General features: G+C 45.1%; 1 protein-coding gene across 4 annotated transcripts in view; it reads right to left on the bottom strand.

Moving 5' to 3' along the window:
- LOC147115573 (uncharacterized) overlaps positions 1-16,616 on the bottom strand; it is a 120,915-nt gene that overhangs the window by 96,377 nt on the left and 7,922 nt on the right. For 3 of the 4 annotated variants that reach the window (XM_085989928.1, XM_085989929.1, XM_085989930.1), the window contains exons 2-3: positions 9,928-10,080; positions 1,536-1,684 (exon numbers count right to left, since the gene is read on the bottom strand). In XM_085989928.1, coding sequence (XP_085846054.1) covers positions 1,536-1,684; positions 9,928-10,080 — 302 coding nt within the window. Of the gene's footprint in view, positions 1-1,535; positions 1,685-9,927; positions 10,081-13,981; positions 14,070-16,616 lie in introns of those variants that run through there. The other variant, XM_085989931.1, reaches the window with a different exon arrangement.

Below are 16,616 nucleotides of genomic sequence, written 5' to 3'. Positions count from 1 at the left end.
GCCTGTGGGAAAATTGCATCGACAACACATTCAGGCTTCTTGGCGTCAGAGTGCCTGCAATGGGAACAGGGTGAGTTGAAGGGGGCTGAGGGTCCTTGTTTGGTTTTGCATTCTAGGGGTTAGTTAGGTCTGAGGACAGGGGAGGGGATCCTGCACATGGTTGGTCATGTTGGTCCATGTCAATGCCCCTCATGGCCAGTGGGTGGGTTGCTACACTGTGCAACAGGGGCAATATGGGGTGACTGAGTCTCTTAAGATTGAGCCCCATCTTGTTTGGCATTTCCTCAGTTCCAGGCAAAGGCCAAACACCACCACTTCTCATTAGCACAGCACATATCCCAGGTGTTTCAGCCATGTTTGTTGTAGGGATAAATGCCCTCCACCAGAGCTGGGGGGTGGGTGTATCTTCTTGCAGCTGGAATGGGAGTTGTGCTAGCCTCCTTGTTGTGGAGGGCGGGGGGGGGGGGGTGCGGGGGGTCTCTCCAATGGGCAAGCCCAATAAGCACTAAGCTGGCTGCTCAGGGATTGCAAGACCAGCCATGTGCCTCGTGGTCTAATGCAGCATTCCACACGTGTTTCTGCACTCAACCTCATGAAAACAATGATGGTGATGGTCACATCTGAGGGCCAGCCTATGAGCCATTTCAGATTATCACTACAAACTACACAGGAATACTAACAGTTTAATCAAAATGCACTAAAGCTTAAGAGGGAAAAATTAGGTTGGTTAGCGCCTCCTGCTAGTGCCTCGGGGGGGGGGGGTGGGGGGGGGGCGCTAACGTGGCGCTAAGAACTTAGCGCCCGAGCACGGCGATTTTAGCAGCACTCACAAAATTGACCAGTCGTTTTGCGGCGGCGCTAAACACTACCGCCACGATCTCCTGCGCCCGCGATAGTGACGTCAGTCAAGTTTGTAATGCCCCGGATCGGATATTGAGTCGCGCCCCCTGCCTTAGCACCTGCCGCTAGCAACGACAGGTAGAGGGGAACGTTTTCAAGTCGGGAAGGGGCTGGGGGAGCGCTATTTAAAGGCGGGCGCTCCCTGCCTTTTCTTGTCGGCAAAATTTTTGGTTTTAACACTGTCCCAAGGAGTTTTGGCCCTCAGTGCCACTTTTGAGGTTCCTAAGCGCCGAGCTCTTTCCCTGGGCCTATCCATTAATGCTTCCACACAATTGCTTTTGAGGTCTCTCCAGGCCGAGATTCAAGGCTGTAATGAGCAGGGTGTGGCTGGCCAGCAAGATGGCCCCTCCCCTTTAAGAACTGGACGGCGCCAGTCTGCCTGGCTTCCATGGTAACGGACATCGCCTGAGCTTCGGTAGCGTTCTGAGGTAGCGCCACGCTCCCTGATGTTTGCGCCTTGAGAGAGGTGTGTAGCGCCTGATTTAGCGCTCAAATCACCTAGAGGCGACTTTTGCAGTCAGAGGCGATAATTAGCACCAGGCCGATATTAGCGCCCCAAAATGGGCGATACTGAATTTTTCCCACTATATGTCTTAAAAATCAAACAATTTCTGAATCACAGGCCATGTACTTACTCATTATAATCCAGAACAATGCAAGTCAACACACTGAAACTGACAGCTTTCCCAAGCCTTTCTACTGACCAGGCATCTATCCCACAATCCAACAGCTCTACTTTGGAAAATGGATAGGATGTTCGTCCACGGAGCTCTAGAACTATTGCCTATATAGTTACAACAAACGGGAAAAACAAAGCAAGCTGTTAGCTTTAAATAACATTTAAAAAACAATTGTTAAGATACTACATGATCTTTTTCTGATTTTACACACTTCACTTACCAAAACGTATGAAGGTTTCAGAATTCCCACAACACACCTGGTGTGGTAAAGTTAAGAGGTGATTATTTTGATGAATTAAAAAGTATGAATAAAAGATGTAGGGTTCCCTTTCGTTTTAAGATGATCAATAATTAATACGAACGTGTGAAAATGACAAGCAGGAAAAGACTAGCTGGTCCAAAGTGCAAAGTGGAGATGAGGTAGAAGATCAGCCATGATCTTATTCAATGGTGAAACAAGCTCGAAGGGCCAAATGGCTGACTCCTGCTCCTATTTCTTATGTTACGTTCTTATGTTCAAAGACCGCCCCACACTCAGGATGGCTAGAGTATCATGACTAGATACTTCCCATCCTCTCCGCAGCCATGTAATCTCCTGGGAGAGGCAAAGAGAGAAAAACCCATGGGTTAATAATGGAAAAAAAACTCTGGAAAATTCCTCTCGAACCCCCTCAGGCAATCAAAGCCAGCCCAGGAATTTCCCAGGCTGGTAGCGGGCGAGATCAGTGGCGGGTCAGGTGGGAAAGTTGTTATTTTTGACAGCGGGTCAGGATCCTCTGAGACAGACGGGTCCCGACCCTGTCGAGTAGCGGCTGGAGGCAGCAATACAGGCCATGCAGATTAGTCAGGGTGCTCGGCCAGTTGCCACAATGCATCAGCAACCCGGGCAAATGGCTCCAGATCCCCAGTGATTCCAGCAGGCCTCTCAGGGAGAGGTGATTTCCCCTCTCCAATACGATGGTGTTGGGAGACCGGTAGTCCGCACTGTTGATACTGGAGGCCGTCAACAATTAATGTTAGTCGACTCCGGCTCCTCCACCACCATCATTCACGATCCCCACCCCGACCCTACGAAGGCTGTGCCCCAAGTTTTATCAGGCTTTGACAATTCAACCCAGACAACTATACAAGGATCTCTTCCTCTACAGCTAGACATAGACGGGGTTCGAGTCACAGTCCTGTCTCCCGTTTATTTGGCCATGCATAATGGGCAGGGACTACAGGAAACTCTCGATTTACCGGCACCTAAATAACTGGAAATCTCTGTTAACCGGCAAAATTCAGAGTAGGTTCAGGTAAGTTTTACTTCATATTAGTGGCAGTTCCTGGATCTGTGGCTGTGTAACTGGGGTTCGTGCACAGGGATGCTTGGTCTGTGGCTGGAGTTCCTGCGCATGTTGCTAAGCAACAGGGAAGCCTGGATTTGTTGCTGTGTACGGCGCGCTCGTACTTTTTAACTATACCTTTCTGTAATCCAGACTTTTTGATAAACCGGCACCACGCCGGTCCCGTTGGTGCCAGATAATAAAGAGTTTCCTGTACTGGGCAGTGATGTGCTCAAAAGTTATCAGGCAGTAATTGATTATGCCAACAATTGTATCTGGTGGAACCGTAAAAATATACCCCCTGTCTAGTGCACACTCGGTATTTGCGACTAAAAAAAAATCAGAGGAGTACGGACCAGTCACCTCTGATGACCCAGAGGTACAGGCGATCATCGAGTGGCTGCCGGGTGTCTTCGCAACCCATAAACGTGATTGTGGAAACATGACCGACCTGGTACATGCTCCAGTGAAACAGTACTCCTACCCAGCCGAGAGCATACCGTATATTCGAGCCGCCATCGAGTCATTGTTAAAGCAGGGTGTTGTTCGCAGAGGCACGTTCACTACTAACTCCCCGATTTGGCCGGTTAGAAAACTGGATGGCAGCTGGCGCCTGACTATTGACTACCGCAGACTCAACTTAGTCACCCCCACATGTGCCCCGGTGGTCCAATAGACACCCACCCTACTCTCCCAGATTCCCAGTGGCAGTACGGTCTTCTCCACCCTGGAAATCTCGAATGGTTTTTGGAGTATCCCAGTCAAACAAGAGAATCAATTGAAATTTGCATTCACCTTTGAGGACCAGAGTTATACCTGGATGTGCCTGCTACAACGGTTCCATAAATGCTCCCACTATTTTCCACAAACGTATGGCCGGATCCTGAAGAGCTTTCACAAATCTCCTGCTTGCTCCAATATGTTGACGATCTCCTCCTTGCCACCACAGAACACGTCCAACATTTAACCCTTTTACAAGAATTACCGCAGCTACTTTTGGGAGCCGGACTGAAGATCCATCTGCGCAAGGCCCAACTGGTGCAAGATTGTCTCTCTTTTTTTTAGGCGTCCAGATCGGATCGTCCGGCATCAGCCCAGACCAGCATAAGGTTGAGACCATCCAGCGTCTACCCCTGCCCACCTCGAAGACTGCCCTGCATTCTTTTCTCGGGTTGGTGGGGTATCAGCGGACCTTCATCCCTCAACTCGCGAAGACTGCGGTACCACTTTATGAACTACTTAAAGGTGATGGAGACCAGGTCCAACCCGGTTGGACTGAAGAGTGCACGAAAGCAGCAACACAATTGAAGAAAGCTCCACAATTTCTGTTTGGAGATAAATAGCCAGATTAGTCAGGAGCCAATTGTGAGAAGTCAATAAGGATATTTCCTTCTCAAGGTGGGGAATTGTAAGAAATAGTTGTCCAATAGAATCATAAAAAAATAGGCTTCTCTAGTTAAAGGAAATTCTTCAGCAGTCTGCCTTGTTGACACAGAACAATGTTAATCATGTTAGATAAGGGTTTTCACAAGTGCTCGTTATGAGGCCAAGGACATAACGTAGAAACAAGCCTTTGTGTAGGCATGACTAGGCCTAATAAAAGGTTGGGGAAGGAGCCTCATGATCCACTTATCTAAAAACAACTGTCTGGGAGAAGGTAACAAAATGTCCATACAAGAGATAAGTGAAAGAATGATCTCATGGGACTGGAGCCTAGGTTAGGAGGGGTCCGCCTTGGGTATCTATTCCCCTGTAACTGAACAATGGCATGGGTAAATGTAATTAAACAAATGATTGACATGAGGTATCCACCAGCCTCTAAAATAAGGTATATAAACGGGCAGTCGAGAAGGGAACAAAGGACAGACGGAGGAGAGCTCCCCGAGGTGGATCCATGCTAGCTTCGGCTTAACACCTCAGCCAGTTTGAGAGACGGCCGAAGAAGAGGAGACCTGGGTGTCCTTGTGCACCAGTCGCTGAAGGTAAGCATGCAGGTGCAGCAGGCGGTTAAGGTGGCAAATGGTATGTTGGCCTTCATAGCGAGAGGGTTCGAGTACAGGAGCAAGGATGTCTTGCTGCAGTTGTACAGGGCCTTGGTGAGACCACACCTTGAGTATTGTGTGCAGTTTTGGTCGCCTTATCTGAGGAAGGACATTCTTGCCATGGAGGGAGTGCAGCGAAGATTCACCAGACTGATACCTGTATGGCAGGAATGACGTATGAGGAGAGATTGGGTCGACTGGGCTTATATTCGCTGGCGATCAGAAGAATGATAGGGGATCTCATTGAAACTTATAAAATTCTAACAGGACTAGACAGACTAGGTGCAGGAAGGATGTTCCCGATGGCGGGGGAGTCCAGAACCAGGGGTCACAGTCTAAGGATAAGGGGTAAGCCATTTACGACTGAGATGAGGAGGAATTTCTTCACCCAGAGAGTGGTGAACCTGTGGAATTCTCTACCACAGAAGGCAGTAGAGGCCAATTCATTAAATATATTCAAGAAGGAGTTAGATATATTTCTTAATGCTAAAGGGATCAAGGGATATGCGGAGAAGTCAGGGACTCGGTACTGAGTTTGGATTATCAGCCATGATCTCATTAAATGGCGGAGCAGGCTCGAGGGGCCGAATGGCCTACTCCTGTTCCTACCTTCTATGTTTCTAATGCATCATCAGGTGGCTAAGGAGAAGGTTGGAGCTCCTGCTGTTGGTGCTGCTGCTGTGCCGGGTTGCGGTGCTGCCGCGGCTGCTGTTCCACCGAATCTGACGACCAGGATGAGAGGATATAAATGGTTCCCATACCGCCGGTATATATCTCCGTGGAGGAATGGAGGTTGTGTGCACTCAGACAAAGTGGCCAGAGGGTCTTCCAAGGAGGCCACACAGCAGATGGATTTTAGACTCAACACTCAAGATTAGTTGAGCTGCAAAATGTCTCCCAACCCTCAAACCACTAAGTTGTGGCATGTGAAAGAATTAGAGATTGCTGGACTGCTTTTAGCTGTTCGAGCAGCTGGCAACAATTCAGGTCCTAGCTCAACCTGGCTCGATTCACCTGGCGTGTTTTTATGAAGGCGGGCAGCATGTTGAAAAACCTCCAGAATCTGATCAGTCCTTTAAAATAGGATTATCCAGCCAGTTAATGACCTGTTAACTGACTTAACAACCTGTCCCGCCGTTTGGTGTCGGGTCAGTTCGGGAGCGGCTGACCCGACACTTCCCAAAGTCGCGTTGAGGCAGGATGGAGGCGGATTCGCAGCCCACACCCAATTTCTCCGATTTTTCCCTACAGATCCACCTCCAAACCCGCCCCTTCAGCGCAATTAAATTTGTGGCCTACACTTCCAAGTTTCGTGTCATCTGCAAATTTCTAAATTGTGCCTTGTACCTCCAAGTCCAAGTCATTAATGTACATCAAAAACAGCAGTGGTCCTAGTACTGAACCTTGGGGAACGCTACTGTATACCTTCCCCCAGTCCGAAAAACAGCCATTCACCACAACTCTGTTTCCTATCCCTTAGCCAATTTTGTATCCGTGCTGCTACTGCCCCTTTTATCCCATGGGCTTCAATTTTGCTAACAATCCTAGTATGTGGCACTTTATCAAATGCCTTTTGAAAGTCCATATACACATCAACTGCACTGCCCTCATCCACCCTCTCTGTTACCTCATCGAAAAACTCAATCATGTTAGTTAAACACGATTTGCCCCAACAAAATCCATGCTGGCTCTCCTTCATTAGTCCATGCTTCTCCAAATGGCTGTTAATTTTCTCCCGGATTATTGTTTCTAAAAGCTTCCCCACCGCCGATGTTAAAATGGCTGGCCTGTAATTGCCAGGTTTTTCACCTTTTTTTGAACAAGGGTGTAACATTTGCAATCCTCCAGTCCTTTGGCACCACCCCTGTATCTAAGGAGGATTGGAATACTGTGGCCAGCACCTCCACAATTTCTACTTAATTTCCCTCAGCAACCCAGGATGCATCCCAACCACGTATCCACTTTAATTACCACCAGCCTGTCTAGTACCTCCCCTTTATCTATTTAATCTTATCCCAGCAACCTCCTCGTTTACCATAGCTTTGACAAAGTCCACTTCCTTGGTTAACACCGATGCAAAGTACTCATTTAGTACCTCAGCCATGCCTTCTACATCCATCAATAGATCTCCATTTTGGTCCCTAATCGGCCCCACCGCTCCTCTGACAATCCTTTTACTGTTAATATGCCTATAGAAGACCTTTGGATGCACTTTTAGGTTAGCCGTCAATCTATTCTTGTACGGTTTCTTTGCCCCTCTTATTTCCTTTTTCACTTCTCCTCTGTACTTTTTATTTTCAGCCTGATTCTCCCTTGTATTATCAAGCTGACATCTGTCATATGCCCCCTTTTTCTGCTTCATCCTACTCTCTAACTCCATCATCCAGGGAGCTCTGGCTTTGGTTGCCCTCCTTTTCCCCTTTGTAGAAATATACTTAGACTGCACTCGAACCATCTCTCTTTAAAGGCCACCCATTGCTCCATTACATTTTTGCCTGCCAGTCTTTGAATCCAATTTACCCAGACCAGATCCCTCCTCAATTTGCTGAAATTAGCCCTCCTTCAGTTAAGTGTTTTTATTCTAGATTGCTCCTCGTCTTTCTCCATAACTAATCTAAACCTTACAATACTATGATCACTATTCCCAAGATGCTCTCCAACTGTGACATTCTCCACTTGACCCATTTCATTCCCCAGGACTAGATTCAGCAATACCTCCTTCCTCGCTGGGCAGGAAACATACTGATCAAGAAAATTCTCCAGAACACACTTCAGAAATTCCTGCCCTTCTCTGTCCTTAACACAGTCACTGCCCCATTCAATATTGGGGTAGTTAAAGTCTTCCAATATCACTACTCTATAATTTTTGCACCTCTCAGTAATTTCTTTGCAAATCTGCTCCTAGTCCAAAGATGTGCGGGTTAGGTGGATTGGCTATGATAAATTGACCCTTAGTGTTAGGGGGATTAAATACGTGGGGTTACGGGGATCGGGTGGGATATGTATCGGTGCAGGCTCGATGGGCCGAAATGGCCTCTATCTGCACTGTGGGGTTTCTGTGATTCTGTGATTCTATCTCCTTCCCACTATTTGGTGGCCAATAAAATACACCAAGTAGCGTAAGAGCTCCTTTATTGTTTCTTAACTCCAAAGAAATAGATTCTGTCTTTGATCCCTCAAGGATATTCTCTCTTTCTAGCTCTGTAATATTTTCCTTAATCAAAACGGCTACCCCATCTCCTTTCTTTCCTTCCCTATCTTGCCCGAATACCTGGTAGCCAGGAATATTAAGCGTCCAATCCTCACTTTTTTGAGCCAGGTCTCAGTTATCGCCACTACATCATAATCCCACGTGGCTATTTGCGCCTGCAGCTCACCAACCTTATTAACCACACTTTGTGCATTTACACACATGCACTCCAAATCGAACTTAGACCTCTTCGTATTTTCTACGAACCCACCTAATTCTGTATTATTTCTAACTCTAACTCTCTCTCCTCATCCTCCGTGCACCTTGTTTCTACTTTAGAACACTACATCCTGGTGCCCAGCCCCCTGCAAAATTAGTTTAAACCCACCCCCACAGCACCTAGTTAACCTGCCGACATGATCAAAGGCCTTCTCAAAGCCAAAGAAATTCAGCACCACTAGTAACTGCCATTCTTAGCTTTGCTCAATGCTATTACGAAGAGTAAAGATCTGTTCTGGCGAAAACCAGTTTGCTCTTCTTGGAGTCTGCCATCAATCGCCACCCTAATTCTGTTGAGGATAATGTTACAGAAGAGTTCGTCAGGGACAGGGCAGTGGAAATCTGGAATGCTCTCCCCCAAAAAGCTGTTGAGGCTAGGTCAATTGAAAATATCAAAACTGAGATTAATAGATTTTTGTTAGGCAAGGGTATTAAGGGATATTAAACCAAAGCAGGTAAATGGGGTTAAGATCCAGATCAGCCATGATTAGATGGCGGAACAGGCTAAACGGCTTACTCCTGTTCCTATGACGGAGAGTAATGTAATACTATACCAGCTGTTACAATCACTTCTGTCCCCTCGCTTGGGAAGTTTGACAATGATTCCTTTTGTCCAAACTTTTGGTGTTATTTCTTTTTCCCATTCCAATGAATGTAGTCAAGATTTCATTCCCACTTACTTTTGAGTAATTCTGCACAGATTTGATCCTGTGTGTGTGTGACGTGTTGTTCTTTACGTTAGCTACGGCTAACCAAGTACCGTGTGCAATCTTTTCCCCACAAAGATGAGAAGCAGTTGGTCATTGCCAGAATTGATCATACAAAATGTCAACCTGTAGCAAATTTGCTGAGGACTTCAGATTGGCAAGTGCATTGCATAGAAGGCATGAACTTCAGACCAAATCACTGGTAAAACTGTGAAATGCAGACACACATTCAGGCCATTTTTGAGAATTATTACTGGGAGTGATAATGACGATGGCAGCAGTTCTTGCCAGACTGGACCATTTGGCAATACATTCTCCCCGCCCCCCCCAACCCCACCATATGTGCAAAATGAAGGGCAGAATAGTTGGATTTTTCATTCTGTCAGGAGATAATTAAAAGTCTAACGTTTAAAAAGATCGAAAAAATTTCAAAATTCACAGAAGTGCCAAGATCCCACAGTTCAGTGCCCAGTCAAGTCTGTGGCACCATATGGCTCCCACATGTATCGTTTTAATGTGTACTCTTCCTCCCCACAAACCAGTAGCTTCCACATGAAAGCAACTTACATCCTGCCACGCAGAAATTAGGACAACTGAAGTTTATGATTTGCGGAAGCTACCATAGTGAAAGTAGAACTTCTTCTGCTTGTAGGTGATAAATTACTTTCATCCTGCAGCACTAGATACCACTCTCCAAGTACTGGATATGATTATATCACGTGTATACACTTAATCCCAAAATAGAGTTTGAAATATGAAATCCAGCACTCTAGGTAGTCTAGAATAAACATTAAAATGACTCACTAAATTTGCTACATCCTGGTTGTCAAGAGCAATGTGCCAGACACACAGCTCTTTTCCATACATGTAACGTTCATCTCGGATTGTCATGAGCAATGGTTTCAGAATGACTGGTGGCAAATCATCTGCAGTTGCTTCAGGACGTGCAAGAATCAACTAGAAAGCAACCGGAAAGAATTATTACAATAACTTGTACTACTGCACCTAACGCTCAATCCAAACTTTATTTTTATTGCATTAATACAGAGCCCTCAAGATCAAATGTTATGCTAAAAAAATATTTTTCACTAATTATCCTTTTTGTCATCTACTTCTATCTTCTTGCAATTAATCTTTTTCTTAAATTCTTGAATTCACTTGAAGTCTGCTCTTTCTTAAACCATGATTTTTTTGTGCCAATGACCTTTTTATATATCCTTCTGAGCATTTCAGTTGTATTGATATCATGACCACTAATTTGTAGCTGTTTCCAATATTTCTATTTTATGTACCATACTTGGGCAATTACTAAAAATTAACCGCTTAATTATTTTGATTTTTACAATGAACCTATTTTGCTAGTTATCTTAATAATCCAATCAAGTTCTATTTAGAAAACATTCCAAACATTATTCAGAGGCAGAATTTTTTTACCATATCAACTTTTTCTGCATTTTGACTGACTACAGCTGGCAACCACACAGCTCAAAGATGTTTAATATTGGACCTTTGAAATTGCTGCAGTAAGGGAAGACAGAAACAGAAAAATCACAATGTGGGGTAGATCTTGACTTTGTACGATAGTATAAAACAGGCGAGTCGGCAGCCTGTTTTACAACTCTCCTGATTTTAATTTTAATTTTTATTTCCATTGCCTTTCACTGTCGCACAATATAGTGGCAGAGTACAAAAACATGAAAATTATGATGAACCCGTATAAAACACTGGTTCGGCCCCAATTGGAGTAGTGTGTCTAATTCTGGGCACCACACTTTAGGAAGGATGTGAAGGCCTTAGAGAGGGTGCAGAAAAGATTTGAGAATGACTCCAGGGATGAGGGACTTCAGTTACGTGGATAGACTAGAGAAGTTGGGGCTGTTCTCCTTAGAGCAGAGAAGATTGAGAGGAGCTTTGACAGAGAAGATTGAGAGGAGCTTTGACAGAGGTGTTCAAAATCATGAGGGGTTGGGACAGAGTAGATAGACCCATTGGCAGAAGGGTCAAGAACCAGCGAACACAGATTTAAGGTGATTGGCAGAAGAACCAAAGGCGACATGAGGAAAAACTTTTTTACTCAGTGAGTGGTTAGGATCTGGAATGCACTGTCTGAAAGGGTGGTGGAGGCAGAATCAATCACGGCTTTCAAAAGGGAGTTGGACAAGTACCTGAAGGAAAAAAAATTGCAGGGCTACGGGGAAAGGGACTAGCTGAAGTGCTCTTGCAAAGAGCCGGCACGGACTCGACAGGCCGAATGGCCTGCTTCCCTGTGTAGTGTATGTACCTTGAAGAAGGAACTATATTCTGCAGCCCCTGTATACTGCAGTACCAGTAGTGACCACCCCTGTATATAAGCCTGTGTAGTAGCTTTGTATAGTAGTTCCAGTTTTGTCTCCATTCAGTAAACACCTGTTATAACCAACTTCTGCAGTCAGTGTCTCAATTACACACGGACGTTACACCCTGCTGTAACCATTCTATGATTTTATACCCCAGGTCTCTGAACAGCCTGCTTCCATTGACACAAATGTGGTGGAGCAAATGTCACTCAAGTGGATGCCTTCATTAGACATCACATCTGCTTGACAGTTTACAGAGAATAATGAATAAATGGAGAGCGCCACAGAAGACGATTGTTAGCAAAAATAACTGCTGGTAATTCCAGCATTCCCCCTTGAGATGGGGAGAAATCCTCAAAACTTTCAAAGAGTTAAAACCTAATTCATTTATCAATTCACCTCATGTAATCTACTCAAGTTGGAATATTAGCGCTATTCGTTTCAGTTACACATTGCTAGCCACGTATATTTACATGGATCACAGCCACCTTAATGGCAAGGCCCAAAATGACTTGCCTATTGTCTTGTTCATATCACTGGTTCTGTTTTATAAAATTGTGAATTAATTCGCCCGATAGTTTTTAAAAAATCTAAATGCAATCTCAGACTTCTAGTGCTAATAAGTTGGTACAAAATCTACTTGTGGTTTAACAAAAATATGTTCCAGTTAGACATCTAACCCACAGGGCAATGCTTGCCAGAAGCAGTCTTCAGCACAAAGTCAGAGACCTCCTACGAGTATCTGGACAACAAAGAAAGAACTTTACCAGTATTTTCAACAGTGAAACTCAATGCCATCCCCATATTTGTGGTTGTTCACAGCAATTGTCGCAGCCTCGAAACCAGCACATAAATGTTATACAGGTGCTCCATTTTTAGTTTCATGTGATACAGAAGTCTTTTCATGTAAGGTTTTCCCATTTCTTATGGTTCCTTTTATAACATGCCCTGGATATCTGTTCTTCCATATGTTTTGCATTTTACTTGCGATTTGGAACACAAACAAATGTATTGTTTCCAGAGACACGGAGCTACAAATGTGAGCTTTTACAATTTGCGCACGACAAGTATTGTCTATAGGCACAGAATTTCTACATTCACAAAATGTACCCCCATGTCCTTTCAGCCCCTCGAGCCTGTTCCGCTTTTTAATTAGATCATGGCTGATCTGTATCTTACCTCCATCTACCCGCCTTGGTTCCATAATCTTTCATACTCTTGCCTAACAAAATTCCATCAGTCTTAGTTTTGAAATTTTCAATTGACCTAGCCACGGCAGCTTTTTTTGGGGGGGAGGGGTGGCGCGGAGAGTTCCAGGGAGAGCGACAAATTACTTCCACTGGCAGTTGTAAACATGGCACGATGAAGGTATTCTATGAAGCAGAGGGAAGATGTTTTCCAGATCAACCTTGTTGAGGTTTAACATTTCCTGTTGATTTCCTTCCTGCTAAACCTTACAGTACAAAGTTATCTCCACTAGTGTTGTTTTAGTAATCAGAGGCCCATAATTAAACATTCTGTGGGATTCAAAAAATTGTGCACTTTAAAAAAAAATTAGCCCCATTTTGTCAAGGTAGGTTCTATTAGCCTCCACATGCTGGAATCTAGGCTCTACTTCCAAGGCATAAGGCAGCAGTTGAAACAAATGGCAGCTTTATGAGAAACAAAGATTAGAGACTGTTTTGGGGATAAATCAAACGGAGTAAAGGGAATAGCTCTATTCCCATGCCAAGTGCTATCCCTCCCAACTCTAAATTATCAGTGAGCACCAATGAGCATGCTCCAATACGGATTCCCGCCCGAAGCAAGGCAAGTCAGGAACTGGGGTTGGGGTTGGGGGAGGGGGGAGGAGAACCCAGGGCAGGGGACACTTAAGGTATCTTTGTGGGGCCAAGTGGAGCAATCCTTCTCCTCCTGGCCCACAAGGAACCTTTAAAAAGTAAAACAAAATTAACTTACCTGGGACTCCAGTGATCAGGAGCCTGCCTGTAGCCAACCTTCGTTGGCGGGTTCGAGACTGTGTGAGCCTTAGTCGGACCCACAGTTAAAATGGCGTGCACGTCATCAGGGGTCGCACAGCATTTTTATGTTTTAATGGTGCTTTCCTACCTGCCTGCCTGACAGCACCACCATTATCCTCTCTCTCCATCACAAGACAAGCTTTCAGACAGCTGTACTATCTGCTCCGGGATGACCTGCAGAACAACATCTGGGACTGGGATGACTCTTTCTGTATAAGTGAAGGCTAGCACAGCTGCGGCTTTTAAGCTGCCGGATTCTTCTAAGCCACCTTAGGGGGCATCTGTCACATCAAACAGTGCACAGTGCACACATGTATTAAGCAAATGCCCTTGAGTGCAAGGCATCAAAGATGGCGCCTCTGTGGGCAACAGGATTCCACATGTGCAGAAAGAGTTTGCACTCAATTAATACTCAGTAGACATCTGATCACATATTCAACAATGGCCCAGAAATTCATGTCGGGGGCTTCCCGTGGGTGCAAGCCCCCGACCTACACTTACCTAGCGCGCCGGCAGTTGAAGCCTGGGCCTGCGTGGATTTCCTGTCTGTGGCCCGGTTCAGCTCCCGGCACGCTGTGCTTGCGTGATCCAGCGGCGTACTTAGTGCGATGCGTCGGCTGGGATCACGTGAGCACTGGGCAACCAATCGGAGGATGCAAAAGTTCATTCATGAGTTTGACAGCAAGAACTGTCAAACTCATGAAAACTCCGGGCGCCCAAAACAGTACTTAAACTTGAAATAAAATTTAAAAAAACATCACACTATTTAAATGAACTATAAATAACTGTTATAAATAATAAATTAAATTTTTGAAAAAAATAATTTTATAAAAAAATCGGGGCTAAAAATACACTTACCTTACTGTAAAGTCTTTAAAAATAATAAACCTGTGGAAAAAAAATTCTAATTCTAATTATTAGACCACTTACCTTTTAAAATTAAGTCCTTACGTCTGCTTTTTTCAAGTGTAAAAAGTGGAGGCCTTCACGCACGGGCAAACCTGGAAAAAAAAAAGGAAGTTCAACACGCACGCGCAGACTCCTGCACGCACGCGTTCGACCTCTGAACCCCTTGGTTCAGAGGATTGGAAATGCCGGTTTCCCGCGCATGTGTAGTGCATGCAAGACTCCGGCACTTCCATCAGGTCCACACGTGAGTACTCCGTCCGTACTCACGCATTGGGACCCGAAATTCTGGGCCATTATGCACATCAATGGCCAGGATGTAGCTGTGAGAAAAGTGAAGCATTTATAATGCTTAGCTTGTTTGTGACTTATTTAATTGAGCCAAACCCCACATTCCATCCACTAACTCTGGTGAAGGCTAGATTTCCTCTCGTGTTGGCAAATCTCAGTACTGCAAAACTTTCAAGACTCGCATTACACTGCTAGAAACCTTCAGGACTAACCCTCTTCATGCTACCAAACTCCAGCAACCCCTCCCGCTGTGCTGCTAAACTCTAGGATCATTCCCTGTACAGTAAAACTTCAGTAGGGGGTGATTTACAGCCAAATACAGAGGGAAAAACAAGTCAGCTGGGAAGGCAGAGCAAATATGTGAAGGCAAAAGAGAATATGGCAGGGCTGGAAGGCATTTATTTTAATGCAAGGAGTCTTGCAAATAAGGTGGATGAACTGAAGTTGTTGTTGAACACATGGGAGTACGATATTGTTGCTATCACGGAGACATGGTTGAGGGAGGGTCAGGACTGGCAGCTCAATATTCCGGGGTATAGAATCTTCAGGCGAGACAGAGGGGGGTGTAAAAGGGGAGGGGGTGTTGCAATATTAATTAAGGAGTCAATTACTGCTGTAAGGAGGGATGATATATTAGCGGGTTCCTCTAATGAGGCCATATGGGTAGAACTTAAAAACAAAAAGGGGGCAAGCACTTTGCTGGGAGTGTACTATAGGCCCCCAAACAGTCAGGGGGAGATAGAGGAACAGATATGTAGGCAAATCTCAGAAAAGTGCGAAAATAATAGGGTAATAATAGTGGGGGATTTCAACTTCCCCAATATAAATTGGGATAGTCAGAGTGTGAAAGGCTTAGAGGGTGCAGAATTCTTAAAGAGCATCCAGGAGAGCTTTTTGAGCCAACATGTAGAAAGTCCTACAAGAGAGGGGGCGGTACTGGACCTAATTCTGGGGAATGTAGCCGGGCAAGTGGTGGAAGTGTCAGTAGGAGAACATTTTGGCGACAGTGACCATAATTCAGTGAGATTTAAGGTGGTCATGGAAAAAGACAAAGACGGCCCGGAAATAAGGGTTCTAAATTGGGGGAGGGCCGATTTTAATATGATAAGGCAGGATCTGGCCAAAGTGGACTGGGAGCAGCTACTTATAGGAAAATCCACATCAAAACAGTGGGAGACTTTCAGAAGGGAAATAGAGAGAGTACAATGCCAACATGTTCCTGTAAAGGTCAAGGGTGGGACCAACAAGCAAAGGGAACCTTGGATGACAAGGGATATACAAAAATGCATTAGAAATAAAAGGGGGGCTTTTGGCAGTTACTAAAGACGGAAGAAGCCCTAGAGGAGTATAAAAAGTGCAGGGGCATACTTAAAAAAGAAATTAGGAGGGCGAGGAGGGGCCATGAAATAACACTGGCGAGCAAAATAAAGGAAAATCCTAAGATGTTTTATAAGTATATTAAGGGCAAGAGGATAACCAGGGAAAGGGTAGGGCCCATTAGGGACCAAAGTGGCAATCTGTGTGTAGAGCCAGATGATGTAGGCGGGGTTTTAAATGAATTTTTTGCATCTGTGTTCACTATGGAGAAAGACGATGCAGACATAGAAATCGGGCAAGGGGACTGTGACATACTTGAACATATTAGCATCGAGAGGGAGGAGGTGCTAGCGGTTTTAGCAGGCCAAAAAGTGGATAAATCCCCAGGCCCGGACGAGATGTATCCCAGGCTGCTGTGGGAGGCAAAGGAGGAGATTGCAGGGGCTCTGACACAAATTTTCAGAACCTCTCTGGCCACAGGGGATGTACCAGAGGACTGGAGAACAGCTAACGTAGTACCATTATTCAAGAAGGGTAGCAGGGATAAACCAGGGAATTACAGGCCAGTGAGCCTAACATCTGTGGTAGGGAAATTATTGGAAAAAATTCTGAGGGACAAAAT

The sequence above is a fragment of the Somniosus microcephalus genome, chromosome 6 (assembly GCF_052327205.1).
Source record: "Somniosus microcephalus isolate GS21.2 chromosome 6, FLI_Smic_1.0, whole genome shotgun sequence".
Lineage (NCBI taxonomy): Eukaryota > Metazoa > Chordata > Chondrichthyes > Squaliformes > Somniosidae > Somniosus > Somniosus microcephalus.
The sequence above is the reverse complement of the archived record's forward strand: the minus strand, read 5'-3'. Positions and strand labels throughout refer to the sequence as shown.